Below are 20,350 nucleotides of genomic sequence, written 5' to 3'. Positions count from 1 at the left end.
CTCCGGGATCGAATATATAAAGCGTCTGGCATCTTCTATTTTGGAAGATCTAAACATCAGGCAATTTCTCAGATTTTCGTGTCTTGTATTCCACTCTCAAACCTCATCAAGGAACATACAATGTGTCAGGACGAGACTGCAGCGAATGGCTGGTCCAGCACGCCAGCTGATGCTGGTAAAATTTTCAGTGGCAAGCCTTTTAACAACGACGCGGAGCCTCTTTCAATTGACGACGTAAAGTTTCCGTTTGGCGATCCTATTGTTGCAAAGACTTTTGAGTATGCACAGAATACTTTACATCCCGAAACCCTCAATCACTCTATGAGAGTCTACTTCTATGGTATGCTTAAAGGTCCTCAAACATTGTTATCTTTAATTGTATGTTTAACAGTGCCTCAGGAATGGTCATCACAAAGCAGCAGTTTCCCAAGATTGCCACCTCTCTCAGTCCGGTGACATGGGCTTTGGCGTGCTTGTTACACGATTTAGGTACAGCGGAGGAGAACCTGACCGCAACGCGGATGTCATTCGATATCTATGGAGGCATCAAAGCACTCCATGTTCTTAAGGACTTTGGAGCTACTCAAGATCAGGCAGAGGCCGTTGCTGAGGCAATCATTAGACACGAGGATATGGGAGTGGACGGGACAATCACCTACATTGGCCAACTTATTCAGCTGGCCACGACTTATGACAACACTGGCATTCACCCGCATGTCAAAGACTTTGAGAAGTTGATTCACGATACTACTCGTGCACAGATCAACGAGGCTTACCCCCGCCTAAAGTGGTGCTCGTTCTTCTCTAGCGTCATTCGCAAGGAGGAGAAGATCAAACCCTGGTGTCATTCGACGCATCTTGTCAACTTCGACAATGAAATTGAGACCAATACCCTCATGAAGCAATGGGAGTGAAGTAGGACGAAACTGGATTATCATATCGTTATTCCAAGCCTCTTAACTGTACTTGTACATACAAATACACTAAATTCTCCACACAAGTTCAACATTCCATATGAAGTGAAGTCCGCGTTTGAAAATTGTAAAATCAGCCTACCAAACGAATCAAATAGCCGTTATTTTGCTCCGACTAAGAATGGGAATTCCGGAATTTCATTCTTTTAAAACGTCACTTTCTTTTAGACCTCCAGTGGTGCAGAGACTTGGTAGAAGCAGAACATCTTGTGTTATCGCCGAGTCTATTTATAAATGTCTCCCCCCGTGTTGTGCAGCCCGTTAGGGCTATTCAACGCCCAATGATCTCCGTAATATGAATGATGCAACCGGGTTGCCCAACTCCATTTGAAGCATTGCCATTTTGATGTTGTTATATGAGAAGCCAACCATAAGCCAATTCGTCAATGTCAGATGTCCCTTGCATTCGAGTGCATGTGTGTTCTTTTCTTTCCCAGTAGTCTCGCAGAAGCTTTGAGGCGCTGATCACATTTAAACAACTTGTTGAATACCAGAGCATCCCTAAAAGTCCGATGACGGCATCCTTTTGGCTTTGCGCCTGGCTACCAAGACCAGCCATAAATGTCGGCCAGAGAAGGCACTTAAACAATGTTGCATTGTTTTTAAGGCTCTCCACTAGGCCAAGCAATTGCGAGACCAGCTCCTCATTACGCGCTGTTTCTGTCCATGGAGTGCCAAGGACTTGCCTTCCGTACAGCAAAGCAGCATTTTTGTAGGCTTGGGATAGCATGAGCAGCTGATCAATTTCCATAGTAGAAGACTCTTCTGGCTGCTGGAAGTTCGATGCCCATTCAAAACAGTCAAACTCATCAGTCAGCTCCAGCATGGCGATGGTGTCTCGTATATTTGTAGGCACGGCGAAGTTATCACGTCTTCTGGATTCCATAATAAGGGCTCTCTGGTTGGAAAAGAATGATATGGCTCTTAAAAGAAATTCGGGGCATCCTAGGAAGCTCCTCACGATGGACTCATGATGTGTGCTTTCTTGACCTTCGACGGGGCATTCAAATACTGGCGTAGAACTTGAGAATGCGGTTCCGAGTGTTTCAATTCTGTGGCTGTTAGCGAAAAAGATTCAAGACACTAAGAAAGGAAGCTCGCATACAAGAAAAGCTGCCTGGTGATAAACTGTCGTATCTCCGTCGCCGTCTCTCCACGGTCAATGATGGCATTGCAATTGGAGCCTGACTCGGCTAGTAACTGATGTATGACTTTGGCGCCTTGAATATGGAAACTCCAACCATCAATACCTGACTCAAGAAGGTCAACAAATATGAGAAGTAAGATGGTTGCCAGTGTCGCATCCTTTTTGTAGGATTCTGGATGAGACAGTGAAGATGATAGAGCCTCTATAGCTTTCTTTTTGAATTGTAGTGCCTCTAGTTTGGCCTTTGCAAATCGATGTGAACTATCCTCCTCGACTTGGTCAAAAGAATATCCTGAGTTGGCAAAGTGCCGCGCTGCAAGAGCGACTATGGACTTTTGCAAAGCCCCATCTTCCAGGGCGTAGGAAAGTAAATTCCGAAAGGGATTGCTATCACTGTCATACAAGATGTACAGTTTGCAAACGCGTTTGTCGTCTATATTGAAATCAGCACATCTTCAAACGCAGACTTTTCTTAACATAAACATGAGCTCACAGTACTCGATATAAAACCTCGACTGCTGAGACAAGCTACTTATGTGAGGGTCCTGCAACGCAAGCGAAGGGCTGCCATTCACGGCCAACTGCTTCGCAGAATCTGGCAAGAGTTTTTTTCGCTTGGCCTGTACTACATGTGATTTATTGCTGTCAAAATCTTGTCCCCGCATCTTACCGCGAATCGCGACGCCTTTCACCCATCTCAGTGGTCTTTTGTCGAGGCATTCCAGCCCCGCTTTCTCACATTTGGCACATGGAAAGCGGGACTGATCGCACTGAATAGTGCGCTTGCGACATGTCCAGCATGGGCCACGCATCAAGTGAATGCATAGGTAGTTGCGTTATGACATAGGATACAAAAGAGCTGAATCGAAGCCAAAAGCAGACAAGCCGGCACCTCCAGACCTCGGAGCTTCGAGGTGCCCCTCGGGCCGGAATTATAGTAGTCCGGAATGACTCAAGGCGGCGTCGAACCCAATCATCGTTACAAATACACGATTACACTGTAGAGCACACAGTATTACACATAAGCACTACTAAGTTATAGAGAGTTGGGAATTATGTATGGCCTACCATTTCAACCCGCTTGGTTCAAAAATGATCACTTACTGTAATTATAACATGGCTTTAGGATGAAATGTTGAGCTCGCTGAGATTGTTAACGTAATGGTGATTGCGGCTGTAGATAACAAGTGGGTTGAAGACAGAGTGGTAAATCGGGGCTTTTTTTCTTCACTGAACATCCAGGCGCTTTTTCAGCGAGAGTCTCGCCCTTCTCAAGTAGCAGATTTACTAACTTGCGCGATGGGTAGGCGGACGCACGGCTGTTCTTCTGTCCCTTTTCTTTGGTTGTATTTGTATTCATTTAATAAGGACAGCTTGCTTTACAATTGATCACCATGGAAATGTTTGATGATACCATGGATTTTGCGTAGCCGGAAATGCTAAACTAATGCTGTAAGTCAATTTTACGCGCGTCTAAATGCTAATCTTGAACCAAGGCTCATAATGCAACCCAAATTCCTCGTCGACCGACTCCTCAATCTCCACAAGGGGGTTGTATTCTCCAACATTTGCACATGGACATGATTGAGAACGACAACATCACCATGATAGATACCACAGAGGGTGTCAACTGACACGCAAGGAAGCTTTAAAACTCTCCCAAAGACTACCATTGAAGAGTGGCAATCAGCGGAGAATTAGCAGTTGCATTAGATTAGGCAATATTAAATCGAGGCAAGGGAAAGAAAAAGATAGTGGAAATTTAGTAACCACATCTACTATCTCTACTATCTCTACTATCTCTACTATCTCTACTATCTCTACTATCTCTACTATCTCTACTATCTCTACTATCTCTACTATCTCTACTATCTCCACTATCTCTACTATCTCTACTATCTCTACTACCTCTCTTCCTCGGAGACTTTCTGGCAACTTTCCAGCAGATCCGTTGCACTGATGCCCTGTATCCCTTCACAAACACCCTACTGTAGGTCCTGCATCATTTTCAGGAGCCTAGTTGAGGGTGTTGTTAGGGTTGTATTATGTACATCTGTAGGAGCCATTGAAAGGCGGCGATAAACAGCCCCGTTCATCATCGCCCCTGACTTCTCCATGACATAGCCCCCAAGCAAGATCTCTGGGAGGCCTGACTCAGTGGGACACAGGAGTTTGTCCACCAACTTTGATATGTGAGCTTTCAGCGTTACCCTGATGTCAACAGTGTAGTCTACCTCGACTGTCTCCGTAACAAGTCCTGCAATCCCTTCTCCCATATGTAACCGGCCGTCAGGTATCTTCATTTCCGTCAGCATGCCGCGCCGCACTGACAGCATGCCTAGAATGGGGTTAACCGCGAGTGTCGAGACAGATGTGCCCCAATTCTGCGAAGGTGCAAAAGATTTGAAGAGAGATGGGTTTAACGGAAATATAGACCCATGACACTTGCCCAAAAACTTTCGATACTCCTCTGCCTTAGGAGCTGCCGTTGGATCAATTTGGAATCTGACGTGATCATCTCAGACACGAGCCTTTCTAAGTCAACCGCTGGTTCACATCCTTCGCCAGAAGTATCGCCATAGGCAAATCCAACGGTGCTTTCTTCAAAGAATAAGGCATCTCTAGTGGCATCTCCCTTTTGGAGGTTACCAAAAGGCCATGAGGGGTCCCACAGCACTTGGAGATAACCCTGGATATTTCGCAGATTGTTAGAAAGGGCGTGGCCAAAACAAGTGGAATCACCTCACGGTCTAATTGTCGGATGAGCTTGTTAGCAGCTGTGGTTTCATTTTTGATAAGGTGACATTCGTCAGCGACGACAATATTCCACATGTCGTTTTCTATCGTTTTGGCTGGCATTTTCAAAAAAACCAGCTGCCGCATCATCTCTCTCTTCCTCATCCTCTTCTTCGTCATCGCCCACTATATCTTCGAAGTCCTCATCTTCGCTATAATAGGTGGGCATGTCTCCTTGTGAAGACATGAAGACCATCTAATCTTTTGTCAATTTGCGGGTTGCAGATACGGCCAACAGCCTTTTCGTTGCAGTGGAATAGGCTGTTATTACAATGATTCTTGCAGTCTAAAGTAACCAGTGTTAGTATAAACCTTATCTCTAGGAGCAGCCATCGCTTCGAGGGTTTCTTACCTCTGGATCCTTTTGGGTTTTTTTTTCCACTGGTTAATCATCAATTGCAGTTCATCCACAGAATCGATGGTCTTGTTTTGTCGATCCGGGTTCGTACAATTTGCTTTTGACTGATAAAACGAGTAAACATCGAATATGCCAGCCCAATCAGATTTAACTTCAGAAAGAAACCGGTTCAGAGTCGCAGAAGGCACAAAGATAATGTTGGGTTTAAACACTCGGTCGTCCGACAATATGTCTAAACATCCTTTGCGAAAAGCCTTGATCCTCTTGTCTATTAAGAACTTGATCGTCAAGAGCGTGACAAAAGTTTTGCCCGTTCCACACTCATTCAGCAGCATCCCAGCTCGCAGGGGATCCTAAAGAGGTTTGCGAGGTATTAATTTTGGAAACTGATATATGCGACAGCTTCAATACCAAGAAATAGAATTTTCCAATAATTCATAAAACTATATACCAAGTTTCTATGTTAAACTTTTATTATAAGTAGTAGACCTAGTAGAACTAGTAGACGTAATAGACGTAGTAGATAGACGTAGTAGACGTAGGAGGACAAGGAGGAGCAGGTGGCCGGTATGGCCATCGACAAAACTGGCACTCCCGATCGCAAGGCGCGTGAAGAGAAGCGCAAGGCCCGTAATAGGCCTGTTCCCGCTGCTGGTACCTAGGAAGCCCACCAGATCTCAATATTCGACAACACTGGTGGTCTCCAGTGGCATTTTTACAACACTCGCGATTCGGAAAGATATGGATTGCCCGGAGGCGGCGAACTAGATTCGGTACGCTGCCTGGGATTCCCCTAAATACGTCTACGCCCTATTGGAGGCCTTGGACGCGAAGGATAGAGGAGAACGGCTCCTCATTGACACGAACAATCTGATCACATCACTGTAAGTTCACCTCCCCGAGGGAAAAGCAAACAATGCGCCTTGTCGCTTTCAGCATAATAAGATGCGTTATCGCTAAATAAAGAAGAAAAACATGACCCTTATTGTTGACTGTTATATAGTATTTCAAAATGTTTAAAAATAAAAACTGTTTTACATAAAGCTTCTTCATAAAAATACAATAACCCAGGTAGGTATATTATTTATTATATTTAACTCTCTCAATGTATATTCTACCCGTGTATCTGTAAAAAAATGGAACCTTTTACTTATTTACAGCATTATAGCACCACCAATAATAGCGGCTATACCAGCTAACATACCGTTCTGGCTGTTCACAATGCCCGCAGCGTTGGTGCTGATGGGCTTGGTGGTGCTGGAAGCAGTTTGACTTTCAGTTGATGTGTACTCAGCAAGAGTTGTCTTTGTGGATCCAGTAAAGGAAGAGCCAGTGCTAGTGGGCGCAGTAGTTAAGGCGCCCGTGGTAGTAGAGCCAGTAGAGCCAGTAGAGCCAGTAGAGCCAGGAGCAGCCCTCAGTTTATCGAGACCGGCGGTGACAGTTACGGGGCACTGAATGTGGAGAAAAGCAAAGGCAGTTATCTGAGTGTCAGAAACAAGGGCGCCGTCGGTAAGAGTCGCCTCGCCGGAGATAGTACATTCGGCAGTATCGGCCTTCGTGTTAAGCTTACACTTGCCTGCGTCGACTTCGGTGCCTGAAAGGCTATAAGAGTTATTAGATCGAATTCTTTTGGAATATTACCAGTATTACACCAGAGCGCACTTACTTACCTAGAGTCAATTGCACTGTATGTCATTGTGTAGTCCCAGGTGGATGGGCCTTGAGTAAGCGTCTGACTGGTAGCAAATCCATCGCAGTCTTTAAAATTCACTCCAGGCAAGCAATCAAAGAAGTAAGTGGTGGCCGTGCTATCGGCAGCGATCACCGAGGCCTCGAGACCCCGGACCCTTGGAAGGGGCAGCAGGAGAGAGACGACGGTGGATTGGGCAATAACGCCGCTAGCCAGGGCGAGAAGAGCAAGCGAATAGGCCATTTGTAATAAATAATAAAAGCGATTGTTGCTTTAGTGAATTTAGTATTATCTTTGGTTTATTATTATAAATGAATGAATGGTATTATAATGATTATTAAAAACTTGAGCGAATAGGCTTGGAAAGGGGGAATGAAAAAAAAGACGGCAGAAACTGACAGCTTTTATTTATGTTAACCTTATATTTATAGCTAAAATGTCGGGAATTCTGCATCTTTTTTCAACGCGTCTCGGCGATTGACATATCCAGTTAGTATGGTCAAGGCATTTGTGGTTGTTGGTCGCTGCCTACACTACATGTGAAAACGGGGCGAGATGAGGCAGTGGAAGCCCTTAACAGCCTCTCATCCAACTATACCTATCTCATTGCCTCATTGTAATTATTTGCATTTGGTGTGCATTTTCACAAATGTTGCCACAGAGGATTAATAATGGAATACCCGGCAAATTTGACAATTTTGTCATAGGCACAAGGAAGACTGTAGAGGATTGTTCAGACGCACGACGCAAGGTGGACTATTCTTTATGCCCGTCACACTTTTGACGGGTCTATCGAGGGCAGAAATCTTGCAAATACGTCACCACTTTGACTGCAGAGCCAAGTGTCGACTCAAGGATCAAAGAAGAAGCCCGAATGATTTGTGCTTTTGAAATGCGACAACAGCTAGGGCAGCAGTGTTCCAGATACTCGCGGGCAAGAATCATGTAGGACAGAACGGATTCTAAGGAACTGGAAACAGAAGACCATTTATACTCTTGTTTGACAGATTTCCTTTCAAAGTCCTGGGGAAATCAGCCATGGTGAGCGAGGATAATATCAAAGGAATTGCTGCATCCTGGAAGTTGGGCATGCCCGTCACTGTGGAAATGGTAGAAGACCCAAACCCTCTCCCAGGCTACGAAGGTCTTATTTAGAGAAGGCAGATGGGCAGGCGGAAGGGTCAGACGTGGAGACCCCTAACGGTACGCTCAAGAAGAATTGTGGCGAGGCAGAGGCTAATGGCTGCCAAGGTTCAGCGGGACGTGGAGAAGGAGCTGTATTAACTTCCTCTACCTCCTCTACCTCCTCTACTAAGATGTCCTAGACCACCTGGTAGATGGGAAGCACCTGTAACTGTATATTCAGTATAGATGCTCGATGTATAGTTTATATGTGTTCTGCAAGATATGTCCAATTTACAAAATGGCGCCCAGCGCCTATATGCTCGGCTCGTTGGTCCAGGGCCCAGCCGTTAACGTCCCACTCGTCGAGCCGGGCGAGGTCGAAACCGTGGCCCCAACCACCGTACTAAAGGGGGGAGGGGGGCGCGAGGGCCAGCAGCAGCAATAGCGACGGCGGCAGCAGGGTCGGGAGCACGAGCGATGGCGGCGGCGATGGCGGCAGGATCTGCGAGGGAGGAGGAGCCGAGGGCGATGGCCGTTGAGCCGGGGAAAGACACCGTGGAAAGACACCGTGATGGTGGTGGTGATGGTAGTGATGGCGCCGTTGTTGGAGCCCACGAGAAGACGCATCTTTTCCAGCTCTAGCTGCTGCCCATTTCAAAAATGGGCAAAAAGGATTATGATGATCCCGATTATGAGCCATTCCCATCGGAATGATACAACTAGTCAATGCCAGTTTTGTTCACCACATAGGCGCATCATTATGCTTGGCCTGGATACAACTTGATTTGACCCAATTGATGAATAGAGACAGTAATACCAGGTATTATTGAATATAGAAAATAATTGAAGACTAACCTCGGATGGCGGGAGTAGCTGTTGATCAACAGCAAACGTCAGCAACAAGGGACTACCAGGTACGTAGTTCGTAGTAGGCAGGTACTAGTACTTACGCATTGTTGAAATATAAATTTTTTTTTAAAAAAAAAAAAAAAAATCACGAGATGTCGGTAGGCTTGATGATGATAGTGGTGGTGGTGGTGATAATGGTGACAATGATGGTGGTGATGGTGGTGACGATGATGGTGGTGATGATTGTGACGACGACGACGATGATGATGGCGATGATGATGATGAAGGAAAAAAAAAGTCTGCGCACTTTGTTCTTGATACCTGGGCTATGGTGCTGGTGAGAAAGTGAGGAAGGAGCAAAGGGCTATCGCATTGGAGTATATCGATTAGACCAGCTGCAGCCTTTTTTTATGGCAAGGCACAATTTCTGCCACTCCGATTTTTTCCCCCTATCCATCAACATCCATTGTAGGTCTGCCCCTGTCTCATTGCATTGGGTTTCATGCCCAAAACTGGTGATTTGATGCTAATTGTTCAATTGCCGTCTAGTACAAGATGTTGCCTCCCGCGCCTCCCTCCGCCTCCCAGTAGCGGGCCCTCCACAGCGGGGTTCGCGTAAGTTTCCATGTAACACCATTGGACGAATATCGGGAACTAACCATGGCTTGCTGTAGCCAAACCAACTTTCTGCTGCCGCAGCCGCCGCAGCTCCAGCTCCTCCTGCGCCTCTGTGGAGGCGGGTTCGTGTAAGTTGAGAGTGTCTTCCTATTGGATGGTGGGAGCTAAATGCAGGCTATAACAGAGCTAAGCGGGCAGCGGCGAAAGCAGAATCGCCGCCGAAGAGAAGCAGCAGCAGCAGCAGCAGCAGCAGCAGCACCTCCACCACCACCAGCAGGAGGAGAAGAAGGAGAAGAAGGAGAAGAGAGAGAAGGAGAAGGCCAAGTCATTTTGTGGCTGGGAGATGCTCTCGCTCTGAGAGCCCTGTCTAGTTTTATGACGTATCTTTTGCAATAGTATTTAAATATTCTCTATATTACGGACATTGTCACTGTGATGTTCATGCTATCTACGCACTCTAACGCTTCCTTTATCACTCTCTTCACCACCTGAAAAAGCTAGAGATTGCCAAAGAGACTGTGACAGAGCCAATTGGCCCCGAGTCTATACCTACTCCTCTCTATGCACTAGAAGAAGTAGCAGAATAGCCAAGCGGCCAGATGAAGAGCTCAGTGGCTCTCGTTACAAGACACAGGCTCGCAGTAGGCCGTTACAAGAGCAACTGAAGGCAATAATCCAGCTATTGGATGAAGGTAGTGGCAAGAGGACACCGAAATTGGAGGAGGATGAGGATGCGGATGCGGATACGAACGAAGACGAAGACGAAGACAAAGGCCAAGACTAAGATGAATGTGAGAATGAAGATGAAGACGACAGTGAGAATAAAGAGTATGAAGAAGAGCAAGAGCAAGAGGTAGGCAAGGTTCTCATTTCGGATATCAACGAGATGGAGGAGCTGGGGCAAGAACTGGAGGCTGAGGTTGAAGAGTTGGCCCTGGTCAAGGCCCACATTTCGGATATCAACGAGATGGAAGAGGGAAAAGAAGAAGCTGCCGCAGCCGCCAAAGCTGCAGAGCGTGCAGAGTTTATTCGAAAAAGCTTCCAAGATATTGGCCTGCCATCCAATCTGTTTGATCCAGATAGCTGAATCAAGTGAGTATCTTTTCTTGTTGGAGAGATCGTCTGCTTCCAACGCGACCAAGAATGATATCCAAGTATTTTGCAAGACCATCAAAGAAAAAATCTTCCCAGAATCCGCTCTTGATGTTACCGCATGGCAGCAGGAAAAGGAAGAGGACAGACATGGCTGGCGCAGCCAATATGAGAACATGGACGTTGTGCGAGAAGGATTCCCGGCGAGCCTGCATGATGACTTGGAAGAAAGAGAGTCGATTAAGATGGATATTTCAACATTCGCTAAGCCATCAGATCCCTTCGATGCTGTTCTACATACCCAGTGGCACTACCCAACTAAATTTCCAGCTTCACTTCGTTTCGACCATATTCACGACCTCATCAACCCAAGCCTCGTTCGCCAAGTTAAGAACATTACATGCCTACCAGGTATCTCTAGCTCGAATATAATCCCTATTCGAACTCCTTCAAGGAAACCTAACCAGGAGCTACAGTTTGGGCGGCAGAAATGAGAGAACATCCTGAAATTACCAATCAACCTTAATTACACTATAATTTAAGAGGCACCAGGCACACATCGGTCGTGAATATGTTTCTTCTTTCACCGGCCTTTTACAGTGTTTCATTGATCTACGATGGAGCACCCGCTCTCGCACCGCCACCAACAGTAGCAACAACAACGCCAGGAAGGCAGGAGGACAAGGCCAAACCCAATTATGTTCGACTATTATTTATAGTTCTCCCCCCCTTTTTTTTTGCATCCAATGGGCCGAGAACTCTGTAAGTAGGCCCAATATAGACATCTTTTTGGCGCGACCTTTGTGAAATATTGGTAGACGACCTACACTCCCCATCCACCAGACTAACGTATGCATAGCCCAGTAGAGAGAGTAGAGAGAGTAGAGAGAGTAGAGGGAGTAGAGGAAGTAGAGGAAGTAGAGAGAATAGAAGAGATAGAAGAAATAACTACTATATTTCCACTACATTTATCTTTCTTCTGCCTAGATTTTAAACTCGATTTATCTTATGCAATTGGACGACTCTTCTTGATATTACGGCGATTCTTCTCCTTACCTAGTAAGTAGAAGAATCTTGACTTAGACTGGTGAATCGTGGGCTACATCTTATAATTAGAACAGGTTTAACGTCATCAAGCTGCTGATAGAAAGTTGCTCATTTGGGTTATATATCAACAGCCATGAGTTGCGTAGCTGGGGCTTCCGTGCCCAGTCTCTGTTTATGCACAAGGCATTTTCCCAGTGTAAAGTGAAAGTTGAATAGATATCCGCACTTATATTATTTTTCATTATATCTAGAGGCTTTTTATTCAATAGTCGATGCACCAGCCAGCGTCCACTCTCACATCCCAATCCCCAAACGTTTTAATTGCCGGTCGCTTAAGCAAATCCTGCACTAATCACAAAGCTCACATCGTCGTTGAATAGGCTGGTAGCATCAAAGGTATCAACACCACCATTGCTTGCGACGTACCCAACATTGTCATAATGCCTGAAATATCTCGTGGGGTAGCCCCAAGCTCGAATCGAGTTGCCTTGGCCATTGAGACCAGCCTGAGGGCAGAACGTAGCATCTTCGTTGAACTGCTTGCTGCCATCACTAGCGTTCACAAGCAGTGCAAAGTTGTAGTGTCTGATGTAACTTCCAGGAGTGTCAACAGACTCAAACGAAAAACAGGCACTGTTTCCAAGGCCGGCGTGAACAATCCAGCTGGCCTGCTGTTGGAGAGCAGTGGCACTGGAAGAGGACACAACCTGTGTGTTCACAGTAGAGCCAGTGTGAGCGATATAGCGAGTTGTGCAGCAAGCTGTAGTGGCACGCATAGAAATGTGAGAGCCAACAGAAAGTGCTGGGCCACTCGTTAAAGAAGTTGTGGCATACTTCGCGGCCACGATATTAGCCTGCACCGAGTTCTCAGTGGCATCGGAGGGATATCCAGAAGTCATGACACCTTCATAGAAGGTACCCTGCGCGCCATTTGAATTATCCCCGCCAATACCCAGAATAATAGCGCCTTCTTTGCTCATGGGGTTGTAGCCGGAGACGCTTGGGCGCACCCCGCTGTAGTATGTCGACAGCGAGCCAGAAGCGGCGTTTCCGCCACGCAGTGCCCATTGATTAGATTCACCCTTCAGTGCCGTTGTAAAAAATCGATACGAGATTGACGGATCTGCCGCGTTGTTCTTCGGGTTGGCTCCGGAGAAGAGACCGTTTTCAAGATCCTGTGTTGTTATCAGCATCATGAGAGTTGGATTCGGCGTCACATATCAGTTATATGGACCTACAGCCATTAACCAAGGTCCTGAGCCCGAGCCTGAGCCCCAAACGTCGCAATTGCCGTAGTATATGGCTTCCATGTGTCCGTTACCGGTATCGTGAGAGCTGGTCTCCGCGTTACCATAGTCAAAGCAGCTGGTTTGGGAAGTCAGCATAGTTTCAGATAAATAAGCATAACTTCAGTAAATGGCAAATGATAGACCAACCACGCTGAGTTATAGTGTGAGCCGTCCAATACTGCATACAAGCCCTCCGCAGCGTCACCTGTAGCAGTTCCCGAAACGGCATTATTTCTGTATCCTGTGCCTGGAGAAATGAACACGCCGTAGGCCTTTTGTCCATTTAGCGTGACTGGAGCTCCAATTGCACTGGCCAGGTTATCATATCCTCCAGCGTCTGGTCCATTGAAGCCACCGGGAGGAGCCTGGGTGAGATGGTTGCCCCGACCAGACTGATCATAGATGATTGTAATAAGGCAAGTTGTGCTAGCGCAGAAAGAGTCTTGGGCGGCAGCATTAGCAACTCCTCCAGCAGAAAGCGGCGCAATGTTGGTCGTAGCATTATCAGATCCGCGTTTCACCTGGTAGAGTGATCCGCTGTAGGCGCTGTAGAGAGCACGAGTGGTGCTATGTGCTGCGACACAAGGAGTGCCTCCGGAAGAGTAGATATCACAGGGCCCAGCAGCTACAAGAGAGCCTGTGGCTAGAAGAGCTAAGGCGAGCGCATGGGCTCGGTGAGGGGTTGTATGAGAGACCATTATGAGTGTATGTCAGTATCACAATGGTAGAAAACTCAATTATCAATTGACATGAACTTTTAGAAGCTACACTGCGATAGAAAAGATTCCGTAAAACTTCAAAGTTACGTCGGGTTGAATTGGGCATTTTATACTAGTTATTCAGTCTACCAAGACGCTTGTTTTCTAATCCTGGGGTTGCAATAGGAATTTCCTCCAATAGTTGAAGACATATACTGCTCAATGAATGCCACCTACCAATATGCCGGCTGTATTTAAAGTAGCCTAAATAATCCTGTTGAAATAGTGATATTTTTCTTCGATTCTGCATAAACAAGAGCTTGTGATATTGTGAAGCAGCTTCCGATAGGCCTTTGAGAGGTGGAACGACCATTCCGTGGCGGGTATATTTTTTGGCATATTTACCCCAGATGTGGAGAGGGATATGCGCACCAATTAGCGGTACGCAACACACCTTCAATAGTCAGATCGATCTGCAGAGTACGGCAGTGAATCCGGGTGATATACCACTATTTTATTACTATTTTATTTAATATCAAGCTCTTTTAAGTAATATTTCCCGAATATTGGTTAAAATGCAAAAAGGGCGTATAATAGTATTGGTTAGCAATTAGTTATTTTCTTATCCGCCCTGCTCTTACTTGGAACTAGACAAGCCCTCGGCATACTGTATGCGGGTATCGTTGTGTACTTGGCATTGCTCTACAAAAGTCCATAAAGAAAGTACTAGTAAGAATATTTTGATCCGCACCAATGATTAAATCAGATTGCGTGCTTTGTGTTTGCATGTATTCTCTCTCTAGCCGTTTTCACATTCTTGCTTGGTTCAGGCCTCGGCTTCTATGATAAATACCGGTACGTATTGCTCTTTCAATTCTACAGATTATAAAATCATGAAAAGCTCGGAAACATAGAATATTAAGTTCAATTTGTTAGGACCTGGGAAGAGAGATTATGGAATTGATACCGGATAAACATTTAAGCACCTCTGGAGGTAAACATTGACAGCAGTCTAATCCGTCTCGAGGCCGCTGCGGGAGTCTAAATTGAACTTTCTTGTCGCTTCCTTATGCAGCTCAATCGAAACAACTAGGAGTTTAAAGACTTTGAATATATAGATAGTGTGCACCTTGTATCCAATCGCCAATTACGACAAGTAGTGTTATTGGTTCCAACATTTATACCTACCGGGCTATTCCGCAATCTTCAACTTACAAGATGTGGGTCAAGAGAGCTTAGCGCAGGAAATGAATAGTTGCGGATACTATACTGGGGAAATGGTTATTTCATCCAGCCTTGGGTTATGCAAAGTGATTCCGTTAAGCAAACAGTCCTTAGTACTAATGGTGTCAAGGCAAGAAAAGTTAGTTATGTTGAGTGTACCTGAAGGTGGTCCTCATGCACAAGATTGCAGCGATACATAATACAAACATTACAATCAAGTCCTACAGTAGATCTCAAGGACGCGTGAAGTATACTTGAGCAGAAGGAACCAAGGATAAAGAAAAATATAGATGAGAACATAGTATATCATAGGAGGCCAGTGGAATTTCAGAAACGAAGGTTCATTGAAGATATCAGTGGCTGCTGAGATAAACGGGATTTGGGGACTCGTGGGTTCACAGAGCCCTTGAAGGCTATTGAAATTGACTTGACTACATCAGAAGAAAACGGATGAGGCCAATTTAAATCAATGCCAAGTTGAAAAAAATACGTCGTAAATTCGAGCAAAAGTAAGATATTATGCAGTTATCCCATACTAATGAACCACAAGAGATGATTAAGGCATTGACATGTAACGGTTTTAAACAGATAGCTCAGTCGCATCATGCAATTAGTCTATTAAACAACTAATAATTTGAGTTTTATGTTCCTGGCTGTCCAATTGATATCGTCACAACAATCCACAAACTGGGAGGGAGTATCATGTAGGTGCCGTGCAGGTTGTCAAAGAAAACAAACGAATATGTTACATAATACATAGTGAAGAAAGAAAGGGCTATCACTAATAAGTTCCATTTTATAGGCTAGGAGTAGCAAGAGTAATATGTTAGTATTGAGCAATGAGACTTCGAAAACGCGTGATTCTATAGTTTCCATCATGATCTCATTTTGTATTATTGTCCTTTAATTAGACGAGCATTTCTATATCGAAGCCTTTCCCCTGCCAATCTTAAGACAAGTACGTAGATTATGTTCTATAAGAAGACTCAATAGCTACATAAACCGAGAAAAGGAGGCTTAATATTTCCTTTTAGGGCTTTATATCTACAGTTCAAGCCTTCTGATGTTCTTCTTTTTAACATACTTAGCTGCCACACACTCGAGCTGGGCTATATTTTTAAAGCGAATAACGCGGAATCACTCTTATACGAGTGTAAGCACTTTTGGCCAATTCTATAAAAATCCAATTGTTGTTTTACATTGTTGAGATCTTCATTGATTACTAACATTCTCTTATCTTGGTAAAAGAATTGCCACCGAGTATGTTACTCATCAAAGTGCTTAACTTGTTTGTGCCTATTTCCACTGGTCTACATATTAAAGCTGGTTTATTTGCAGCAACAATGTAGCACATCCCTAGAAAATCAGCCAGAAAAATAAATGTGGCTTATGTGGCTTTAGAAGCAACCGTTAGCTCCCATGCTTGCCATATCTGGATATCAAAATTGTCGATGAGAAGAAGGTAAACGAATACTTGGACTAATTTGTAATTATAAGAAATTTCGGATGCTGTAGTGGTTAATATCACTTGTACGTATGCTAGAAAGGAGTGGCATAACCGAGTTGGTGCTAACATGATCAGATTTCGAGTACTTTAATTTATCAATATCGAACTTACACAAGGCAGGCAGTCAGTCAGCCTGTGGGTTTGTAGATGAAATCTAGCCTAATTCACAGCCTGACTATCGGGTTCCTGTAACTGATTGACCAAAAAGGGGCTGCTTATTAAATTCATGATACAAATATGTATACTTCAGGCTTTTAGTGGGTACATAGGTAGTCTAAACGGACCATTTGTTGATATAACCTTTTTTGCAAGCCGTCTTATAACTTTTATAATATTTCTTTGTATGGCCCAGTGCCAGTACAACAACTTGGCCGATACCAATCTCAGTGTTTGTACCCTTCTCGACTCTAATTTCTTATGGTGAGTCTTATTATTGGAAGGCTATAAAGATCTACCGTCATACCAATATGGTGCCATAGTTCCCAGCAAGGGTCGAGGAACCAGTCATAAAACAAAAGAAAAATTGAACGAGGAAAGATTGCATATTTTAAATTATCACACATAAGATTGATTTGTACTGTCCATGAATAAATAGACTTTAACAATATATTATTTATGGCTTCCTATATACATGCCATCTTAGAAATGGCTAGAATTATGATGGCTCAAAGTTTAACAGTATTCGCAAGCTCCCTCGGGGCAGTAGCTATAAGATAGTTAGCAAATCGTTCATCGTTATGGATAGGTGGCTACGAACCCGTGGTTGCAGGTGAAGCTGCAAAGACCATCGTAGGATGATGGCTCGCCGGCGATAGGGCAGCCGTTGCGGCCATTCGTCGGTGGTGGCGTTGAGGGGCCAGTTCCGGTACAGACACAAGGGCCGGGCGGGCAGTAGCCGTAACTAAAAAGAAATGTGAGTTTCAGATGATTAGAATCAGATGAATAGTATGTCTTACGAGCAAGCGAACTGGCAGAGACCAGTAAAGTTTCCAGATTCGCCGTCAGCGACAGTTCCGGCATTGCAGTTAGTAGGTGTGGGAGAGCCGGGAGCGCCACCGCCAGTTGTGCTGGTAGGCGGGTTCGTTCCCAGGGAAGGTGTAGGCTTGCAAGTTGTGACCTCCAGTCCGACAGTCAACTGAGCAAGGCCATCAGGAGGGAGAGGGTCAGAGAAGCCAGCGGGGAGAGTGCCAACGTAAGCATTGAAGTTGTAAAGACCACAAGTGCAAACATTAGTAATTTCCATCAGCGAGGTTCCAGACAACACGTTGGCGCCGTTACGTGCCAGAGTGAAAATCTGTTGACCAACGGCGGCGGGGACGGTAAAGATGTTGGCGCCAGCAGCAGCGTTGAAAGTTTGAGTGTTGCCGCCAGAGTTGACAGTCAGGGTACCGGCAGACTTGAGAAGAGTAACAACGTAGACGGTATCACTCAAAGTCTGGTAACCATCAGGGCGGCCCAAGGAGTCGGTAGAATCGCAGTTAAGGCTGTTCAAGTTTCGGCGGTACCAGTAAATGACCTGATCTTGGGTAATGTAGTTGGCGACATTGGTGTCACTGTTCTTATAGGCAGCAATGAAAGGCTTGGAAAGATCAAGGAAGCCATCGTGAGGCATATCATTCGCCCATTTGCTGCTACCATCATCCGAGTGTTCAGAACTGAGAGGTCCGACGTAATGAGACTCGCCGTAATCGTTCCATGTGATAATCTCAACCATGGGGAAGCCTTCCTGAAGAACCTCGTTCCAACGGGTGAAGAGCAGATCACCCGAGGGGAAGACCCAGTTCTTGCTAGCAAAGTGAGTAGAGAACCAGGGAGAGACGGGAGCGAGATAAGTCTTTCCGTTGAGCCAGCTCTCGTAAGCAGAATCACCCTGAGCAACAGTGACGTTCACGCCGTTAGAAGGAGCTCGGTTGTTGCCGTTGCTATCCCAAGCCTATTGAAAGTAAGCACATATTCCACTTACACGCTGTGGCCAATGAAGGCGATTTACTCACCTGCCAGTTCAAAGCGCCATCAATTGTGGAAGTATCGGTGTTGGGGTGGAAGTTGGGAACGAAGTAGACATTGGAGCCAGCACCCGAGCGGACAGCATTGACATCGAGGCCGTCGCCAATGAAGGACGAGGCAAAGACTCGGCCATTGACTTGGAGCTGGGCAGACTGGCCAGCGTATTGGGCAATCTTCTGGCCCACGCCGGTACCGTTGGAGGTGCTCCAGTAGCTAAAGTCGAATGAAAGGAAGACTTTCATGCCATTGTTGGCAGCGGACTGATAAGCATAGCCGAGCTGTTGGTCGGTATAAGAATCAAGACCAATGTTCAAGGCAAATGCATCAATGCCATAGGCCTTGGCACGCTGCATATCAGCATCATAGTCGCTTGGGCCGGTACGCTGTCCAACAATGCCAATCTGTATAAAACGTTAGTTAACTTTTATGTCACACATTCAACAACAAACCAACCATGAAATGAGCAAAGACCAGACGGCTGCCGGAAGCAGCACGCTCTTCAAGAGATCGGACTTCGACATCGGCGTTAACCAGGGAGGACAAGGCTGCGGCGACGGCGAAGGCGGTCAGGCCAGCGCGGCGGAAAGCCCCTGCTATCGATTTCATTGTGAAGGTGCCAGAAGGGTGACTACGAGAGGTTCTGTCGAGCCGCTTGGCATGGTAGAACCTCTTTCTTCTTCACGGGCTTCATCCTGTCCTTATATATCTGTTACAGATATCCGAGATCCGACGAGAGTGGAAATATTATCCTCTACGAATAGCTTCAAATCCTATTGATAGTAACTTGGTGAATAGGGGACGAAAGAGGCAGGAGTTTGTGGGAACATCGTGCCAGCCCCCTATCGCTTTAGGAAGCTGAAATATGCCACTAGGTCGGTCCGAAGGGGTTTTGCGGGCTGAGTTCGCTGGAACACAGTCATCATGCTGGTAGATGCCCACCGTAGTCTAGTGTACGGATTAAATTAATGGCAGCCAATTAGCGCTGTTTTTAGCTACGGCCCAAGGGCCACACTCTATGAGTATTTCTCTTAGCTATAAGGCATTGCCGAATCGTTGGTTATTAAACGCGGGATCGGCGGAGGATTACAGGGGTTCTTCTCTGAGTTGATTACTATGTTGTATGATTGCAGGAGGTCTCCCTTACATTTTGGTGCCATTGTTTCTTCCGCCATGAGCAACGATGTTATTTAAGCTTTTATAATCAGGGCTCAGAGCAGTAAAATTCAAATTTTCACCCCGCCATTTCTCAATATCGTCAATAGTTACAGAACTTTGAGACAGCGGAATTACACGTGCCTAATATTCCAATACTACTAAACAAATCCAATTGACCGAGTATATCGGATATCAACATCCCGGCAATTCGATCTCGAGTATCCCATATCCGGGTCCCCACAAATTATCCATGCTGCTGTACTGAGGATTCCCGTAGTTGCTGATGCCAACGTTACTAGCCTATTTGCGAACAGTCTTGCTCAATAAGAATTTAGCAATACAACTCAACGAACAGCGTGAGAACCTAGAACGATCCATCAATTGCCAAATCAATGCAACCACGATCCTACGACAGTATTAACTAAACCACTCACCATCCTAGGTTGTCTTTCGGCTACTTGGCATCAGGTCAGTGTTTAGAATCGCCTTTCCTACAAAGTAAATGCTACAGACAAGTCAAACAGCTTCAACCAGGAACCAAGTGCAAGGCACGCGTTGGTAACTGGGCAAGGTTGTGACTATTAGAGCCAGGTGCATTGGTACGATGTTAAGCGGAGACAGCTATGCGTGATTAGAATAACAGACAGTATGGTCATCCGATTTGTATACATTCCTAAAGTTCTTACGAAGTATTTTTTTTTATTTTTATAGTATTACCAGGCATAATAATGCACCTCGATGCAGTTAGGGTCATGCAGCAGAATCGAATCTGCA

At 45.5% G+C, this 20,350-nt stretch overlaps 7 protein-coding genes across 7 annotated transcripts; 1 reads left to right on the top strand and 6 right to left on the bottom strand.

Moving 5' to 3' along the window:
• GGI43DRAFT_336201 (uncharacterized protein) lies at window positions 1–1,120 on the top strand. Its single transcript, XM_083202057.1, has 2 exons — window positions 1–340; window positions 400–1,120. The coding sequence occupies exons 1-2, from the start codon at window positions 121–123 to the stop codon at window positions 912–914; spliced, it is 735 nt and encodes a 244-aa protein (XP_083062309.1). The 5' UTR covers window positions 1–120; the 3' UTR covers window positions 915–1,120.
• GGI43DRAFT_336159 (Zn(II)2Cys6 transcription factor) lies at window positions 1,121–3,072 on the bottom strand. The gene is made up of 3 exons (XM_083202056.1): window positions 2,615–3,072; window positions 2,080–2,554; window positions 1,121–2,026 (listed from the first exon to the last, which is right to left on the bottom strand). The coding sequence occupies exons 1-3, from the start codon at window positions 2,931–2,933 to the stop codon at window positions 1,327–1,329; spliced, it is 1,494 nt and encodes a 497-aa protein (XP_083062308.1). The 5' UTR covers window positions 2,934–3,072; the 3' UTR covers window positions 1,121–1,326.
• A 3,197-nt stretch (window positions 3,073–6,269) lies between these two features.
• On the bottom strand, window positions 6,270–7,349 carry GGI43DRAFT_401582 (uncharacterized protein). Its single transcript, XM_083205599.1, has 2 exons — window positions 6,946–7,349; window positions 6,270–6,877 (listed from the first exon to the last, which is right to left on the bottom strand). The coding sequence occupies exons 1-2, from the start codon at window positions 7,206–7,208 to the stop codon at window positions 6,430–6,432; spliced, it is 711 nt and encodes a 236-aa protein (XP_083062307.1). The 5' UTR covers window positions 7,209–7,349; the 3' UTR covers window positions 6,270–6,429.
• A 1,599-nt stretch (window positions 7,350–8,948) lies between these two features.
• Window positions 8,949–9,406, bottom strand: GGI43DRAFT_433299 (uncharacterized protein; the record flags this gene model as incomplete). Its single annotated transcript, XM_083209726.1, has 2 exons — window positions 8,949–9,303; window positions 9,401–9,406. 2 exons carry the CDS (start codon window positions 9,404–9,406, stop codon window positions 9,085–9,087), a joined length of 225 nt encoding a protein of 74 aa, XP_083062306.1. The 3' UTR covers window positions 8,949–9,084.
• Window positions 9,407–10,236: 830 nt separating this feature from the next.
• On the bottom strand, window positions 10,237–10,864 carry GGI43DRAFT_382520 (uncharacterized protein; the record flags this gene model as incomplete). The annotated part of the gene is made up of 2 exons (XM_083203253.1): window positions 10,237–10,640; window positions 10,696–10,864. 2 exons carry the CDS (start codon window positions 10,862–10,864, stop codon window positions 10,237–10,239), a joined length of 573 nt encoding a protein of 190 aa, XP_083062305.1.
• Window positions 10,865–11,904: 1,040 nt separating this feature from the next.
• GGI43DRAFT_336141 (alpha-L-arabinofuranosidase B, catalytic-domain-containing protein) lies at window positions 11,905–13,759 on the bottom strand. The gene is made up of 3 exons (XM_083202055.1): window positions 13,133–13,759; window positions 12,935–13,061; window positions 11,905–12,871 (listed from the first exon to the last, which is right to left on the bottom strand). Exons 1-3 carry the CDS (start codon window positions 13,681–13,683, stop codon window positions 12,029–12,031), a joined length of 1,521 nt encoding a protein of 506 aa, XP_083062304.1. The 5' UTR covers window positions 13,684–13,759; the 3' UTR covers window positions 11,905–12,028.
• A 3,321-nt stretch (window positions 13,760–17,080) lies between these two features.
• GGI43DRAFT_433297 (glycoside hydrolase family 71 protein) lies at window positions 17,081–19,328 on the bottom strand. Its single transcript, XM_083209725.1, has 5 exons — window positions 18,875–19,328; window positions 18,409–18,822; window positions 17,371–18,347; window positions 17,172–17,315; window positions 17,081–17,120 (listed from the first exon to the last, which is right to left on the bottom strand). The coding sequence occupies exons 1-5, from the start codon at window positions 19,025–19,027 to the stop codon at window positions 17,087–17,089; spliced, it is 1,722 nt and encodes a 573-aa protein (XP_083062303.1). The 5' UTR covers window positions 19,028–19,328; the 3' UTR covers window positions 17,081–17,086.
• Between the last annotated feature and the right edge of the window lie 1,022 nt (window positions 19,329–20,350).

This window comes from Trichoderma evansii (genome assembly GCF_050947405.1).
Source record: "Trichoderma evansii strain SZMC 28006 chromosome Unknown GGI43scaffold_6, whole genome shotgun sequence".
Taxonomy (NCBI): Eukaryota; Fungi; Ascomycota; class Sordariomycetes; order Hypocreales; family Hypocreaceae; genus Trichoderma; species Trichoderma evansii.
This window is presented reverse-complemented; position numbering and strand designations above follow the sequence as displayed.